Source organism: Phymastichus coffea, unplaced genomic scaffold, assembly GCF_024137745.1.
Source record: "Phymastichus coffea isolate CEN01 unplaced genomic scaffold, Cenicafe_Pcof_1.1 PCOF00016, whole genome shotgun sequence".
NCBI lineage: Eukaryota > Metazoa > Arthropoda > Insecta > Hymenoptera > Eulophidae > Phymastichus > Phymastichus coffea.
In genome coordinates this window covers 4859755-4878800 of record NW_026706827.1, presented here as the reverse complement: position 1 = coordinate 4878800, position 19046 = coordinate 4859755, and the positions used below count along the sequence as shown (strand labels likewise).

Genomic DNA, 19046 nt, shown 5'->3' with positions numbered 1-19046 from the left:
GCGCAATAACGAGCGAAGAGTCTTTCGGCAAATACATGATTAAACGCCCTTGATCGAGCCTAGTGTCGGCTAATAAAACCTAAATTTTTTTACTTGCGTACGGATTTTTAGTACAGCACTCGCACTCGCACCACGCGTAGCAAACGTGTAAATTTTGCGTAAAATTAGCCGCAAGACAATTAACAGAAGAGAATGGACCGCACTCAATCAGAGGTAGAAAACTGGGTGTTGACGCTCCAGGAGGAGGAAATCAACGAGTACCTCGAACACCTGGAGCTTAAAACAAGCAGGAACAAGCTCTCGAGAGCTAGACGACTGCAAAACTGGTTGCTTGGCGACTACTCCGCGACTGATTTCGCGGAAGTCGACAACCAGCACAGCAATCCAGCAAAAAGGGCAGCCCTACGCTCGGAACTGATAGTATCCCTATGCGCGGAACACACAGCATCCGAGCAAGAAGGAGAACACCCGCTAGCGCAGCTGATTCAGAGTGCGGAAGTGATATCGCGCATACAATAAACAGCGATAAATATCACAGATGTCCTGGACGACGGCGAGAACACGAACAGTAATAAGTGTATTACGATAACAGCTGATGATGGCAGCCAGTTTCAACTCCCGCCGGCATTTGCTGTGATGATCCAAGACCTCATTTTCCGGTCCAGAGAAAATGAGAAAAAGCTCGAGCTGCTAGACTCGTTAAGAGAGGATGTGTCCAGTCTAACAAAAGTATTAGACCAAATCTACAACAACAGCAGCAATGTAAAGGGCCAACTGGACAACCTGTCTGCCAGGATGAGCGCATTGGAAAATGCCGAAAACAGAAATGTACGAGGTGTCATCAAAAAGTAAGGTGAATTTTGAAATTTAGCGGGCTACGTCCGTTCGATCTTCGACTTTTTTATTTGGTTATGTCGGTACACTCGTCTAGAACATACGTTCCAAATTTCAGCTTTGTAGTATGTTTGGTTTGTTTGTGAGAGGCATCAAGGTTAGAAGTGTTTTGCATGCTCCACGATTTGCTGCTGTCTAAAAACATGGATCAAAGAGTTTGCATTAAATTTTGTGTGAAAAATGGAATCAAATGTTCCAAAACACTTGAAATGCTGAAAGTGGCATACGGTGAGTCTACTTTAAGCCAAAAAAATGTTTACAAGTGGTATAAACTCTTCCAAGAAGGCCGAGAAGACACCGACGACGATCCTCGTTCTGGACGCCCCAGCACATCAACAACTGATGAGAATGTTGAAGAAGTGAAGAAAATAATATTGGGAAATCGTAGAATTACCATTAGAGAAATTGCTGATGATATTGGCATCTCATTTGGTTCGTGCCAATCAATTTTGACGAGTGTTTTAGACATGAGACGTGTGTCAGCGAAGTTTGTTCCGAAATTGCTCAATTTCAACCAAAAGAAACGTCGCATGAGCATCGCCCAAGAGCTACTGAATGACGTCAACGATGATCCAGATTTACTCAACAGGGTTATAACAGGTGACGAAACATGGGTATACGGTTATGACGTCGAGACTAAGACTCAATCGTCCCAGTGGAGGCATTCTGGATCACCAAGACCAAAAAAAGCACGCCAAGTTCGATCAAATGTAAAGGTTTTGCTTACAGTTTTCTTTGACTGCAGGGGCGTGGTGCATCATGAGTTCTTGCCACAGGGTAGAACAGTAAATAAGGAATATTACCTGCAAGTTATGCGCAATTTGCGCGAAGCAATCCGCCAGAAACGTCCGAATTTGTGGAAAAATAAAAATTGGCTTTTGCACCATGATAACGCCCCTGCTCACACATCGTTGCTTCTGCGCGAATTTTTGGCTAAAACCAACACAGTAACGATGCCACAGGCACCGTATTCCCCAGATTTGGCCCCCTGTGACTTCTTCTTGTTCCCAAAACTGAAGAGGCCCATGAAAAGATGGCATTTTGCCACGATTGAGGAGATAAAGATGGCATCGAAGGATGAACTAAACAAGATCACAAAAAATGATTTTTTGAAATGCTTTGAGGATTGGAAAAAGCGTTGGCACAATCCGATGTTATATCGGATTGTGATCATTATATCCGAGTGCATTATATCCGAGGGGAATAAACTTTGAAGGAGATAAAATAAAAATTGATGAATAAATAAATATTTTTTGAGAAAAATAAAAATTCACCTTACTTTTTGATCACACCTCGTACAGCAAGGAAATGCGAATAATTCCTGTGAAATGCGTCAACAAGAGAACACGCGTAAGAGCGTAGCGTTCCAGGATACCTTCACCTACTATTACGACACCAGGCTACCCCAAAGTACTCCAGCTGGACCCGGACAGAGGCCCACGGGGGCCACCGGCAGGGCCCCCCCGCTGGACGCTCCCTTTCGGAGAGGGTGGACAGCATTAACTCAGTGGAGTTAATGCTGAAGTAAATAACCACCCACCGAGCACGTGGTCATCTCAGCCGACACCAAACCCCTGGTCGGCTACAAGGGATATGGGTCGCATTGTCCGAGGATGGAAACTCAAGTTTTCAGGAGAGGGCAATGCAAGCATCGACACCTTCCTGTCTAGACTGGACAACTTGAGGAGTGGCGCAGGACTCACGGAAGACGAGATGCTCATAGCCGTACACGAGCTTCTCGTCGATCCTGCCGTCACCTGGTATGAAGCGATGATGGAGGAATGGATCTCCTACACTGAGTTCGAGATGGACGCGAGAGAGTGGTTCGGGACCAGCGTACAGCAGCAACAGCGTCTAATGAAAGAGATCCAGAGCCGATATCAGGGCCCAGACGAATCAGTGAACGTCTACGTCGCTAACATGATGGGCCTGATGAAGCGGCTGAACCCTAAGATGACGCCTGATAGCCAATTGGACCTGCTACCCGCCAACCTTCTCCCGGACATTCAAGGTCAAGTACGGAGGTCTGAAGTAAACTCCATACGGACCCTAAACGTGCTGGCCACGGCGGCCCAGAACAGCTTATATCAGCGAAGGGTAGAACGGGTGGTACCAGACCCTCTGTCAACTCTGTACCCGGAGTTAGCGTACCACCCTCGCGCCCATGCAAACAAGGGTCGCAAGGGCAAGGTGGCAGCCATGTCCAGTGTCAAACCGGAGGTCAGCGACAGGTTGGACCGTATGGAGAAAGTGCTCGAGAAGGTGACGCACCAGGTTGTCTACACGCCGACACCCTCGGGGGCGACACCTAGTCCGAGCCTAGAGGCAATTAATGGCGAGAAAAAGGCTCCACTCACCGATATACTCAGCCAAGTGCTACTATCCCTTAAGGAGACATCGGAAGGTATGAAGAATAAATCGCCGGGAAAAACCTGACCTCTGAGGACCGAGCTAAGAAGCCGGAAGCTCCTCGCAGACGAGAGAGGGATTTCTCTAAACCACTCAAATGCATCGAGTGTGGTTTACTGGGGTACAGCAGGAAGTACTATCCCCAATGCAATAAGGGAAACGAGGAAAGGAGTGGTTGGGTGGGGTTGACCCCACTCCTTCATCCGTTAACCCAAACCCCGTTAACGAGATCTCGCTGCCTTCGTCAACACAGTCCGCACCGTTAGTAGCGAGCGTGTTGAGCGACGAGAGCGAGAACTCCCATGGTGACGCCAATGACGAACGTGGCGGTAGAGTGAACGCGGAGAGAGAGGGTAATGACGTTAGTAAAGCCCAAGACCCTAGACCGGCCGAGGTGGTGGCGAATGGATCGCACACTCCCTCGGGGGCGCGGATAATGGCAGATAAACCGTCAAAGGGTATCGACGTTAGTAAAGCCCAGGACCCTGGACCGGCCGAGGTGGTGGCGAATGGATCGCACACGCCCTCGGGGGCACGGGTAGTGGCAGATAAACCGTCGAAAGGTAATCCCATGGAAACTCCAATCGTCCGAACCAAGGTGGTTCGAACGACGAGTGACGTCATTTTACCACGTGAGAGCACAGTAGCTAGCGCTATGGTGTACAAGGAGCAGAGCTGTGGAGCCGCCGAAACTGTTTCCCAATATTTCCCGGAACAGGAAACGCGCTGGTGGCTACCGGTTTAAATAGGAGACATCCAGATACGGGCTCTCTATGATCCGGGAGCTTTCACCACAGCAATAGATAGTAATGCTCTACAGATAGCGTCTGTGCTAGGCGTCAAGTTAGATACCACCCACGCGGGTACGGCAGGACTACCCGATGGTCGTAAATTGACGATCGTTGGCCATGCCATGTTGCCGTTCACCGTAGGGGAGATGACGATGCCGACGAGGGTAGTTATCCTCCCAACTCTTGTCGAGGAATGTATTCTTGGAGTGAACTTTATTAGGTTATTTAAAGCGGTACTTGATCTGGACGATGACACATTACTGCTCAAGAGATGACAAACCAAGATGAAACTAGAGGTAGCTAGTTTGGAGGCTGGTCCGTGATTAGCTACTATCGGACTAGCCGGGGTAACAGCCTCTCAACAGGCGATATTGCAGAGGACCATCGGCAAGGCCTTATCTCAGGCCCCCGTGGTACTGTGATGCGCAACAGGCATTGAACACGAGATTCGGGTCGGTGATACGATACCACTCAAGACCGAATCTCGACCTATCACTGCCTTTACCGTACCCGAACTGGGACATCTCCAGTTCGTACGAATGCCATTCGATCCCTTGTACGACGACGCCACCTTCCAAGGGTTAATAAATAGCGTGATCGGACCTGAGCTTGGCGATTTCGCCCTCACCTATTTGGATGATATCATAGTAGTATCGTCCAAATTTGAAGATCACCTACGACATCTTAAAACCGTATGCGCCGACACTACAAGTGACACACTCCGGAATGACAACGCGACAACTTCGAGCCCACCTGGTTACGTCCCTTCCGATCCCTTCGTCAAGATCCCAATAACCACTCCATCAACTAACGCGGTGAAGCGCCCGCGAGGGAGACCTCGCAAGTATGCTATAACCACACACACTACATTACATCGACAGAATACACGTGTTCCCCTTCCCATCGTCGGGAAAAGGAAGAGAGGTAGACCACCGAGAATACCGACTGCGGACGCATGAGGCCCTGCGAACGAAGGACCTGTGAGGCCGATGCCAAGGACTCCACCTTCGACACCGGCGACCAAGGCCCTGGGCAGCCGAACAGGCGCCCACCTTCGATAGCCGAGGAAAATATTCTGGATACTGATGTGTGGGATTGTTACAGGATGCAGATCACGCTCGAGCAATTCGAGCAGGCGGCGGTCGCCCTCATCGGAGTAGATTTGGGCCCCGCCGTCGAGGGCGTCGTACACGCCGCCCTGCACCTTCTGGGGGAGAAGAAAGAAGAAGAAGAACAAGCACGGATGCCAGCTCACGCGAGCTCGTCATCCGTGATCATCGAAGAACTCCCAGGTGAAGAACCATTGCCCCCCTCGACGGTCCAGGGCGTCGTACGAGACGAGGCATCCCACTTGCCGGGGGCAACGGCGGCTGCATTCCCGATGAGAGCCCCACCAAACTCCATCTGGACACAGAATGAGGAGACGACCTTCGGCGATGCGACCTGGCGCCCCAGGTTCACTAGCCAGGTATCATCGTCTGGCGAACAGACCTGGGAGGAAATCGTGGAGGGTTTGAGGGAGGTCGATCAAGGCTGGACTACCCTCAACACCCTCCAGCGAGCCGTATACGCAGAATACGACGCGTATATGGCCGCGGGGCATCGCCCCAATGACTTAGAACACTGGAGTGAGGTGGTGTCCCGCCAGCGCCAGTTCGCACTCGCGCTGAAGGAGGTCCAACGCCGTCACTGCCAGGCCCTCGAGGGCCTGGTGAGTGACACACCCGTAGGCCTCTCCCAGCCTCCAATCATCGGAGCCAAATCAGCGGCTCCGGAGGTCCGGTCGGAGGCCATGGCGCACCAGGGCTCGCGAACGTGCGGGGTAAACCTGGTGGTCAATATGGACGGCAGCCATGGGGGCCAAGCAACAGGGCCTATCCACATACATCTTGTGATAGGGTCCGCGGGTGAGGACCCCACGGTCGAAAAGCCGTTGTGGTCCGCCCCGAACCGGCGGGACGGGTTGCCACTGACCCCCAAAGAGCGAGGCCTCCCACGGGGCATCCTCTCCCGCGCTCAGTGGGAAGGGTACAACATGTGCCATTACCCCGGGGTGACCCGCACAGACCGTTGTCCTCGTATGCGGCAACACGTCTACCTGGTCCAGGAGAGGCTGGGATGGGAGGCACGCGGGCGTCTCCCGTTGGACGATGAAGGCCGGGAGGAACCGGCGAGACCAGCCGGTTGAATGTTCCGTGCCCCCGTGGGCAGGGCTAAACACACACTCACTCCAAATAAAAATTGCTCGAAATATCACATGGACTATGACCCTTTATTATCCTTTCTCCTCTCCATCTCAGAAAGGACAGCGCTAATATTGTTGTCGTCGAGGACCCCATAGGTCCAGACTAGAAGGGGGCTGTGACGGTAAACGTCAAATTAGCGCTAATAACCTAACCTAGTGGCTGCCTGCGGGGGCAGCACTTACCGGTAGACGAAAAATGTAATGAGGGAATTCGGCACGCGACAAGGCGGAACGCACGCGATTGAAAAAGAACCAGTGCAGGCCTAACTACCTATACGAGGAGCGGCAAGTGAAGGATCAGCCATCGACACGTTTAGCCGAAAGCGCGTAATAAGTTGCCGATACACGAACCGAATTGGAGCTGCGACAGCGGAGCCTACGCCTGCCATAAAAGCGTGTGTGAGAGTGCGTGTGTGAGGAGTTTCGCCAGCGAGAGCGAAACCGAAAACGCGAACTTCCTTGTGCAAAAAGGACAGACTTTCCCGCAACGAGAGTGCGCATTGTTTCTTTCGTTCTCCGTACGACTGCAATAAAAGGTAAGCTGGCCAGCTTAATTTCGCGGTCGCGATATAATTGCTACGCGACTAATACCTCGATTCGACAAAAAGCGCGCATGTAACATCTCGGCAAACAAAAAGCGGCGAGCGATCCGACACTGCATGTTGTTGTTGTGCGCGCGGTATGTAAACATAAACAAGCGGGCCGAATTTGATGTAATATTGAGAGATAATAAAAGTTCTCGTATGTGATGTTAACAGTACTTTCGAAGTGTTCTTCTCGTATTTGTAGTTAGTTGGTTGACTGACACCCGTTCCCTCTTGCTTTCCGACTTTCATATTTAACATAGGTAATTACGTGCGCTTTTCAATACGATTACGCGGATAAAATTAATTAAACGGTACCCACCCCGTTACATATTATATATTTATATATAATATGAGATGTCAAGGATAACAACCATTTATTATTTCATCGTCGTTTTGTCAGTAAAAAACAGATTTCCAGTTTACGAATGTCGCACTTCACGGTACATATGCACTGATCGAGCTGATGTTTTTAGGTTGAGATTAGAGAGTTTAGTATGCTCGCTGACGAATGCACGTCGCTTACCGTACGTCACTTCGAGGAAAAAAATCTTATAGAATCCCACCCCTGTGCAAGATCAAGCCTATTTATACACAGATCTTGATGAGTTATTTACGCTGGATAGCCCGTTTTACGCTCTTTTCGCAAATGTGCAAAACTATTTTCTCTTATTTACAATAATAACAATAACGCTAAAAAAATATTTAGTCTAAAAAATACAGAGTGTAATATAGTTAATTTAGGCATAATTCGAAATTATCGCAAAAATCGTAGTTAACAGTTATTAACCAACAAATTTAACTAATTTAATAACGCAAAACTTACAATAAAATAATTGAAATTATTTACATAGAAAGATAATTTACCGCTTGTAAAAGTAATTGTAAATAAGAAATACTTAAATTGTTTAATAATATTTGAATAATAATTATTTTTCGGGTTTGGCCAAATTTTATAATGTAAATATAAAATCGATAAGTTTATAATAATCAGTTCTAACAATTTTGTCAATATGTACAGAATTAATGCTTTCGACTCATATTATTTTATTTGTTTGAATAAATTATTAATTTTTTATTTATTGATAACAATCGTAATTAAGTTGCTATCAATGAAACGAATTCTTACTCATGTTCTTAAGAATGTTATCTCGTGCTCAGAGTATCCACTTTATTACAATAATTAATATTCGCAAAATTATAAATAAATGAAGCTTACACATTAAAATTCATTAAATATTTGAAAAAATGATAATTGTAATCTAAGCACCAAAATTAACACAAAAAATACTTTAGATCATTGAAATTACTATCATTAATGCATTTTAATTGAACAATAAAAATTGGCATATCTATATCTACGTATAAGTAGAGTGACATCACGCTCCTTATATGGTGATGAAATTTAATTCTTGCCCTAATATAATCATATAATATGTGAGGTGTCGTTCTCTATACTAATCAATAGGCATAGATTCATAAGTTTGACGGGTTGCCGTGATATAGTGAAAAACCGAGAAAATGGTTAAGGAGCTCCTAGATAGAACTGTTACACTATGTTGGCATTGAATAACTGAACTTATACCCATCGCAGTGTTTTCCGCAATCTTCATGAATTGGGATTGGTTTTGTTTTACTTTATTAGATTTTTTTTCTCTCTTTATTTTTTGTAATGCATATCTTTTCTTATTTTTATATATTTTTACTTTTGTTATTCTCTTTTCATGTTAGAACAACACTGCGTTGATGCATATTCTCTAGTCTGAAGAAAGAGTATTTTGTACTTTGCAATTGCAATATGAATTCTTCTATAAACCAACATAAAGTAATCTTGAACTGACATTTTTAATATTTTTACTATCATGCTTTATATAATTGTAAAAGATCAATGTATTTTGTTTCATTTAAATACAATTTTCAAAACAAATTCTATTCGTAGTAACATTGAGATGTACATTCTGAGTAATAAGCGGAGATTATCACATAAATTATTTGCTTGTTGTCACTTTCTACATCATTGTTAAACAAACTGCTACCCCAAGGTTGTAGATAAATTATGACTGCATGCTAAAATCGTACGAAATTCACTCTCTTTGGCTCGACGGTTTGGGCTATAATTGACAGATATCAATTAGTTTAATCAATTCAAGGAGGAAAATTGCAAACATATTAAATTTATTCACATAAATGTTTTATTCACATTTTGATTAATTACAATTATTGGAAAATATTGGTACATAATATTGAAGGTATCACCTTGAAATAAATAAAGTAGTAAAAAATGAAACCGTATAAAAATCGTCTGATATTATTTTTCAAGAAGTTGTGCGTAAATTCGAAAGAAATATGAATTGTAACGGGGTATTTCGTTCGGCGTGCTAACAGAAATCTAATCCGGTAAAGAAAGGATGTTCCCAGCGTCGCGAGGCTAGCCGCCGCCTCGATCAGCTCGTTCGGACAGCCTCGATCTTCTGACCTTCCGCCCCAGAGCCCGTGAAAACCCACACGTGGAGAACACGTGCGGCGATCCGGGTTGCCCAGTGACTCAAGGTCGGGCAGGTTCTGTCGCGGGCGTCAGGAGAGGAAAACCAAATGGAATTCGAAAGAAAAACTCTCAGCCAATTGTCGCAAGATCTGCAGTTTTATTCCTTCTTGTCGCGTTCAATCGTATAATGGTAACGCTATGGCCGAGAGGTTTCGCCGGGTATCTCGCGCTCGCGATGAGAGAGAGAAAGACGCGCACTATCTAGCTTCGCTTTCTGGTTGCTCGCATTTATATTTAATGTCGGGGACTTACGCTACGGGAACGAGTCGCTGCTGATAAGGTATCCTCGACGGTGTCCACGGGTCGCGTCGGTTTCGGTCCCTTCCTCGCAATACACCTTTCAGTCAAGGTTTTCCCTGCCCGAGTTCGCAGTTGCCCGCAATCCTCGACTGTTGCCTCAGATCGCTCTGGGCAACTGACAGTAATGGGCAGCGAATGATCTTTCCCTGAGCCGTGATTCCCAGCGATCTTGGAACTACCAGGTCTTCGTGTGATATCGGTCGAGAAGCTCCTTAAATTCCCAATGCAATCACTCGTCACTCGTGTTTTTCTTGCCCGCAGGTCCGGACTCGACTACTCACATGCATTCCTCCTTCGCGCCTCGCGGACGCCGGCCGGCGGCCTAATCGCTCTCATTCCCCTTCCCCTTTTTCCTACTGTCACATGCTATGCGCGCCTAACACGCGCTGGCCGGTGCCCTAATCTCTCTCCTCTCTCCCGCTTTTTCGTTCGTTCGCCTCGCGGGCGCTTTCCGCTTCTACTTCTCTGATTTGTTCTCGCGGGTCGGCTTTTGCGTCGCCCCACGCGATGGAAGCGCTTAGACTCTACCTTTAACGAGCGACACTCTTTACAGAATATGAGAAAATTCGATTTAATTATTGAATAATATTTCTATATTTTGATACTTCGAGTAAATAACAATATTTTAATACTGCTTTTAAATTTTATAATTTATTATTATTCTCTTATCTAAGTATCGAAGTACTAATTTGCTCTAATAGTTTGCTGTAATGTGACATTTGATTAATTTGACAAAAAGTTTAAATTGACAAAAAAATTTTTATTTCCAGGGGCTCTTTTGAGGCAACTAAACAAGCTCATATCTTGATATCAGCATTAATAAAAAATCCTGATATCGATATAATTCAGCTTCTATCAAAATCAAAGCTATCTTGTAGTATAAATACAATTTTTGTGGAAAAACCTAATTCTTCAATAACGGTAAGATCTATATTTTTATAGAAAATTTTCAAATAAAACTATCATTAAACAATATTATTTGTATTTGTCTACCCGCCTTTCAAAATATATGAAAAGAAGCTAGCAATCCTGTTACAGTTTCAAATAATTAAGTGCAGCTGATTGAAAAATGAAAAAAATAAAAGGTAAAATGTCATACCCAAAAAAATTATCTTCTTACAATCAGTATTGAAGAAGAAATACTCCGAATCAGTCTCGGTCTTAACCTAGCACTTAAATTCGAAGTTAATGGCAAGATTGTTATATGTAAATTCACTAGTATGCTTTTGCTGTTGTAGTAATAGTTATGAGAAGTTTTATGCACTGTCTTTGTCACTCCACTCGATAACTCTCTGTGAAAATGTTAATTCACATGTAAAAGCTAACCAAGTCGTCAAATCAACGTCTTTAATAATTTTTTTCTCGAAACTTAAGATTATTAAAGATTATTCGGACTTGGACCATGGGGACTTTTATTCAAGACATTTAAATCTATAATATATATTGTTTTAAAAAAAATGCACAGAGATTCACGTGTTCATTTGATTTATAAGAGATTGTTTGTATAAATATGTATGAACACAAATCATGCACTCTTCCGTTCTAATATCTGTAGATGAATCTACATAAAATCTATAGAGGATTCATTACCATGTTATTTTTTGATTCCCCAAATTCTCCTAAATATATTTATATCTGGGATTGTATGAAAAATTAATATATTATACGAGGTCTGTCCAAAGAGTATCCGACCTACTTCGATTTCTCGGTGCTTGATTTAATCTTCGTCTTGTGGGGAGTGGCATCCTTCAAAGTAGTCCCCATTTGATTAAATAAGATGCTCATATCGATGTTTCCACTTATTAAAGAATTCTTGAAATTCAGACATCAGAATCGCTTTTAGTGCATTTTCGCATTAGTTTCAATTCTCCTTATTGTCAAATCGATGTCCCTTAAATGGCATTTTCAATTGAGGAAACAGCCAAAAATTGCAGGGAGCGATATCGGGACTATATGGAGACTGGCGAATCTGCTTAACACTGTGTTTTAATAACTATTGCTACACAAGGTTTGATGCGTGCGCTGGAGCATTGTCGTAATGAAGAAGCCAGTCAACGGTTTCCCAAAGATGCGGTCGTTTTCTTCTGTTGCATCACGCTATCTTTTCAAAACTTAATCATAGTACCGTTTGTTGATTGTCTGGCCCGTAGGAGCGTATTCGTCGTATACAATGCTTTTATAATCGAAAAAACAGACCAGAACAAGGATCACTGTCAATGGATATGCGGACACTTTAGAACCGCCTATACCACTCTTTTATTTGTATTTTGCCCTTACACTCATCTTTAAAGGTCTTTTGCAATATTGCAATAGTTTCCGTAAAACTTTTACCGAAATTACAGCCAAATTTTATGCAAATTCGCTGCTCGGTTCGTTAGACCATTTTTAGCAATAAACGAATTGCGCCGAACGTTAAATTGTCGTTGTAGAGTAAAACAACTTAATAAACCTTTTGATGCATCTAGACTCACTTTTAGCTCATGAGAGTAGGGTGTCTCATGAGTTGGACATCTAAATCCGTGGCAGGAGTAGGTTAGGCAGTCATAAGGCAAATGATATGTCTAGACCAGAAAAATCATGTATGATGCTGACTTTATTGATCATATCAGATGCTCAAATTGTAACCAGATTAGCTTATTGCACCTCTGACATACAACTTAAGCAAATATATTATTATAAGTACATTTTCTCACATTTGGGAGAGCCAATGCCCTCTATTGGTCGCACTTAGAACTACTACAAATTAAGGTTTTAGTTTTTTCAGCATACATATAAAGTTTGGTAAAAAATTCTACATGAGTAGTGGTTGACGCGCTCTATTGGTTAAAATTATAACTACTACCGTTTGAGATTTAGACTTTTTGAGTATATATATAAATTTTGATATGGCATTTTAATATGGATTGAGGTTGACGCCCTCTCTTGGTTACACTTATAACTATTTTATGTAACGTTTTGGGCCGCTACAACTGTTTATCTTTAATAGGTATCTTTGTAACAGAAAATATTCTGTATACTTTTTTAGTTGAGAAATGATTGCATCCGAAACTGAATTAATAATCTGAAATAAAATTTCTGTTCAGTATTATTGTGTTGATTCTGACTAGGATTCAATTTTCAGAAATTTTTTAATGTATTGGTAAAAGGTCGTTCTCTATGAAGTTACCTATTTAGATTTTTTAGCAGGTTCAGGTATTAACCCTTTCAGGGGCACTTTTTTCTGCTGCACTTATCTCGAATTAGAAAGTGTATATAAAGGTTTTCGGGGTCACTGATTACAAATCTGAAGTCTGATTTTCAAAATTTTAAATGGCGGATTCGTAATGAGCAAGACCATAAATACTCTTATACGATCTTTCAAGTGAAATACTCAGAAAACCGCAATTCTAACATAAAATAGCTGACATATTGGGTCCACCATTTTGATGTTTTTAAATTCTGATACTGGATTGGTGATCACCGCCTTTAAAAGCCCTTTTATACAAATTTTCATATAATTATCTTGAAAACTCTGTCCAAGACCGAATTTATTCGAAAAAACTCAAAATCATTCGTCTTTAATTGTTTATAAATAATTGAATAAATAAATTTTCAATTGTTAATCAAATCATTACGAACCCTGAGTACTAATGATGGTATAGAAATTTATTCGAGAGCGATTGAGTTCAAAACGGTCGCGGTATGGATAAAAAACTGAAAAAATTTAGTTGTATCATACAAGGTCTGTCCGGAAAGTATCGGGCCTACGTTTATATCTTCGCGCCATAGTATTCGAGCGACCTCTACCGGACAGAAACGTCAACAGTAAAGCCTCACGAATCTATTGGTTACTTACTGACACCTGCCGGACGTATAGTTCATGCGCAGCGTGTCTTTTTTTACAGTGCCTTTTTCGCGTTCGTCGGATTTTGATATTGTCAAAAATGACTGAAAAACAAGATCAACGATTTTGCATCAAATTTTGCTCTCAACTCGGAAAAACGCGTTCAGAAACGCGTTTCTATTGAAATGATGCAAAAGGCGTTCGGAAGCGAGTGTATGAGCAAAACACGAATAAAAGAGTGGTATAAACGGTTCAAGGATGGTCGCACTTCTGTCGATAGCGATTCTCGTCCCGGCCGACCTTCGACGACAAAAACCGCAGATAATATTGAGCGGGTGCGACTTGCAATTAAACAAGATCGTCGTATGACTGTGCGAGAACTAGAAGAAGACCTTGGGATACCAAAAACTATCATTTCAGAAATTTGAACCGATTAATTTTAGGAATGAAACGCGTGTGTGTGAAATTCATCCCAAGATTGCTCACAGCAGAGCAGAAGAAAATTCGTTTAGAAATCGCTCTGGACAATCTGGAAATGGTCAATAATGATGATAATGTGCTTAGAAAAGTTATTACAGGTGATGAATCATGGGTTTATGGTTATGATCCTGAAACAAAACAATAATCTTCACAGTGGAAGCATTCTGAATCGCCAAGACCAAAAAAAGCACGTCAAAGTCTGAGCAATGTTAAGTCAATGTTGATTGTTTTTTTCGATTGTGAAGGTGTTGTACATCACGAATATGCATCAACAGGTCAGACAATCAATAAAGAATACTACGTTCTAATTTTGGAACTTTTGCGTGATGCAGTAAGAAGAAAACGGCCGCACTTTTGGGAAAGTGGTGACTGGCTTCTCCATCACGATAATGCGCCAGCGCATTCATCCAATCTTGTGCAGCAGTTTTTGAGCAAAGACAATATCGCATTGCTTCGACAACCTCCATACATTCCCGACATAGCCCCTTGTGACTTTTGGCTGTTTCCAAAATTAAAAAAACCACTCAAAGGACACCGATTCGATGACAAAACAACGGTTAAAAACAATGCGACTAGTGTACTTAAGGCTATCCCTAAAAGTGAGTTCCAAGACTGTTTTGAAAAGTGGAAACATCGATGGAACCGTGTTATTCAATCAAGTGGGGATTACTTTGAAGGATGCCACCCACCAGATGAATAACGCTAGCACGGAAATATAAAGGTAGGCCCGATACTTTCCGGACAGACCTCGTATATGATACGCTGCCCCTGAAAGGGTTTAAATAATGCTAATTTTCACTGACTTCTGAGTGGGAAAATAATACAGACGAAAGTATGAATGGAAAATAATTGTTATATATCTTATTTTATTGGAAGAAATATTTAATGATCATTTTGCCTGTAATATTATATCTGGGGATGGGTGTAGTCAATATTACGAATTGTTTATAATAATTCTGTTCACGTATGCAGTTTTCCCGGGCGGTTTCCTTCGTCATGAGATTTTATCGATATTGATGATCACATTCGCAATGTTGTAACGGGCTGATTATTTCGCGATTTAAATTTTGATAATTTTGCCTTGTAGAGCAGTCCAAATAGCCTGGGGCGACTCTCCGCATTCCACATTGCACTAGCACCATAACTTAGAAAATTATTGCTATTCCGCTATTAATTTCTATTTGTTCATATGCTCTAATACGATGAGCACCAACATTACTAATATTTAATTTAGATCAATTATGCCGACTATTCCTCCTAATCTCATGACTTTTCAGCCAACAGCTAAAATCTCATCCTGCAGAAACGAATTAAGTATGAAAGTCTCCGGCAATACTGCGAATGGCGGAAGAAAGAACCAATATATATATGTTGTAATGCGGTACATTACAAGGCTTTGCCTAAGAGTGTTGCATTATTTGCAACACCTCAGGAAAGCCATCCTCGTCTCTTGCCGCCCCGTAACCAGTCGTATAACGCAAACCCAGACGCGCCCTAACACAAACACTCATCTCTTTTTATGTCCGAACAACAACACCGGAGAAATTAGCGAAGCAAGCCATATGAACGCGATCCGACGGGCACTCAAAAATGGAGCGTACTACAAAATAAGAGAGCACACTCACTTACGACCACGTGTTGCCGACCGGAGAAAAAGCACGGGAAACTTAACTGGAAATGCAACGGAAATGCATGTTGATGACATATTCAGGTCCGCTACACTCCCAGACACTAGCACTAACACTTGTTGAACACTGGCACACCTGGGGCAAGCAGAAAATCGCCGATGAAGTGGCTGCCGGCAATCAGCTGTGTCGGGCTGCCGCCCATCATCGACGACATCCTGAGCACCACACACTCACACTGATGATGACCACTAGTGATATCCGAAAACACAAACAACACTCAAAAACACATTACCTAACCAAAACAGGAACGCTCCAGGAGGCGCTTCAAAGACCGGTATTGCAACACGAGGTGCACGCGCGAGAAAGCGAGCGGCCATTTTGAAGTGCCGAGACAGACTGAACATGAGCGAGCGAGCGAGACAAACTGAACGAGAGCGAGCGAGACAGACTAAGCGAGAGCGAACGAGATAGACTAAACAAGAGCGAGCGAGACAGACTAAATAAGAGCGAGCGAGATAGACTATATGAAGTGAGCGAAATGATAAATAGAATTAAATGGAATTGCGAAGGTGAGGTCGCTACGACTTTAATTATTTTATTACTCACAATTAAGTAAAGTTGAAATTAAAAATTAAAAATATAAAAATACAGAATTAGGAAAATTCGTATGCGACCGACACATCCCTTTATTGTAATTATAAGCGACAAACATTCCGACAAATTAAATTGATAAATTAACCGACGAAATTCGAACTTCTGACGAAATTCGCTGGTGACGTCACGACCAATAAGCGAATTAGAATAAAATTTGATTTCCGTCCGCATCGAAAAATAGATAAGAGTAGGGGTAGATCTTTCTAATCGATCAATGCTAACCGACTTAGTGGGGGGGGGGGGTGAGAGAGGGTAAATAGCGACAAAAGTAGGAGATAAAATGAGGGCGTTGTATCTCTCTAATTTACATACTGACCAATGATGAAAAATTCGGAGGGCGTTACCGGTATCCGAATTAGCATATCGGCCAATAATAGGCTTTCTTCTCGGAAAGAGGAGAGGAAGAGTGATCTTTTACCACGAAAAGCCGATTCTCGTCCTTTTTTGCCACTATCTCTCGAGCTGGAACGAGTGACCTGTGACAAACAGCCCAATTTTTCCAAGTTTGCTCACCGAATCTTCCACCAAAATCGTAAGTAGGCAAACTGCCACTTATATTTGGTAATTGCGGAGTGCGGACGTGAGTTTCTCGGCCTAACAGGTCGCCGCGACGCGTGGATCCATCGATGCCGATTTCTTGGGTACGTAGAGTGATTCGCGCTGACCATTTCGCCATTTCCCAGAATTGATGGGATTAGAAGAAGGTGATGAAAGAATAAATCAGTGATCTAGATAATTTACGTTGACCTTCGCTATCTATCCGAATCAAGACGTGAGTGTTATAATCGAAGATATAGGAATTCAGAGTTTAGTTCATTCATGCTGACCTTCCGCCGTTATTCGAATTTAACGCGCGTGTTAGAGTTAGGCGCGAAAAAGATGAGTGTTTAGCTCATTCGTGCTGACCTGTCGCCTTTATCCGAATTTAATGCGAGTGTTAAATTAATCGGAAGTTAATTAGTGTTTGAGTTAGGTTGTGTTAACTAATTGTTCGGTTATTAGGACGTAGTTGAAAATTAAGCCTTGTGACGGTAAACGTCATATTAGCGCTAATAGCCTAACGTAGTGGCTGCCCGCGGGGGCAACACCTACCGGGAGACGAAAAACGTAATGAGAGAATTCGGCACGCGACGAGGCGGAACGCGCGCGATTGAAAACGAACCAGTAGAGGATTAATTACCGATACGGAGAGCCGTCAGTGAGGGATTAGCCATCGACACTCTTGGCCAAAAGTGCAGGACTATCTACCGATACGGAGAGCCGCACATCAGAATAACTACCGATCGCAAAGCCGTGCCGCATAACCTTCTGACGTCGTTCCGAGTGTTCCTGGGAGCGTGAAGACAGATCAGCTACGAGGATCGAGGGGAGATAGTTGACGGAACTGAGTGTGTACGAGTGTGTGCGTGAGTGGTGACTTTCGCCATCGTGGGCGAAACTGCGAACGAGAGACACCGTAATCGACAATCGGACAGTGCACAAAGACACAGCGTGCTGTACGGGATCCCCCTTCCCCCCTTGCAATCCGTGCGAGAGCTGAAATAAAAAGGTAAGCTGGCCAGCTCAATTTCGCAATCGTGATATAATTGCTAAACAATAATCCCTCGACTCGATGAAAAGCATGCATGCAATATCTTGGCTGACAAAGAGCGGCGAGCGTTCTGACACTGTATGTTGTTGTCGTGCGAGCGCGGTATGTAAACATAAACCCGCGGGCCGAATGTAATGTAACATTCAGAAGTAATAAAGAGTTTTCGTCTCTGATATTAACCAGTACTTTCAACGTGTTTATTTCGTATCCGTAGTTAGTTGGTTGACTGACACCTGTTCCCTCTTGCTCTCCGACTTCCGTGTTGAACATAGGTAATTACGTGCGTTTTTCAATACGATTACGTGGATAAAATTAATTAAACGGTAGTACCCACCCCATTACAGCCTAATCAAACCAGATAGTAATTCTTCCATTACGTCGCGCTGACCATTCCGCCATTTTCGTTTAATCGAAGACCGAATGAAAGAACTTTAGTCTCTATTAATTAGTGTCCTTACTGTTACGTAGAATTGTGCTGAGTTATATTGACCTTTCGTTCATTAGACCACGTGTGTATGTAGGGTGAAATAAAATTAATAAAGAGTGATCAATTTTTTTAGAAATTTTACTTTTTGTTACCCTATCTTCTTTGCATGCTGATTATTTTCAGCCGCGGAAGGTTGTAATCGGGAAACACTGGTTCGTTATTTTTCGGTTCTCACGATAGGTAACATACGCGCGAATTCGAACGAACTTCCGACCCGAGGTAAAGTGTCACAACCTGAGCTGCCAGCATATTACGGACGAGAGGACGGAAGGAAATCAAATTGTTGGACATTAAAGGCCTGAAATAAAGGAGATCGCGGGTCCCCGTACGTTTGCCCACACTGCGCAGTCGCCCTGGAAGCAAACCGGAGTACGTTGCGATACTAGACTCTATCCCCGACAATCACCCTAATCACAAGGCAGTCTGGCGCCCTAAAATAATCGGGGGTAAAGAGCCAAACAAGCCTTGTGGCGAAAGAGATTTGAGAGCGCGGTTAAGACCCCCCGAAATTCCCCGCCACAATATGTATATGTCTCAAATAAAAAAATGTATTTATATGTATATAATTACGTATATACATAGGCGTAAGATATATAATATATAAAATATATTATA

At 43.1% G+C, this 19046-nt stretch overlaps 1 protein-coding gene across 1 annotated transcript in view; it reads left to right on the top strand.

The window, feature by feature from the left end:
- LOC131675175 (uncharacterized) overlaps positions 1-19046 on the top strand; it is a 929507-nt gene that overhangs the window by 794783 nt on the left and 115678 nt on the right. Inside the window, exon 18 of the mRNA XM_058954049.1 lies at positions 10539-10689. Within this exon, the coding sequence (XP_058810032.1) occupies positions 10539-10689 (151 nt within the window). The remainder of the gene's footprint in view (positions 1-10538; positions 10690-19046) is intronic.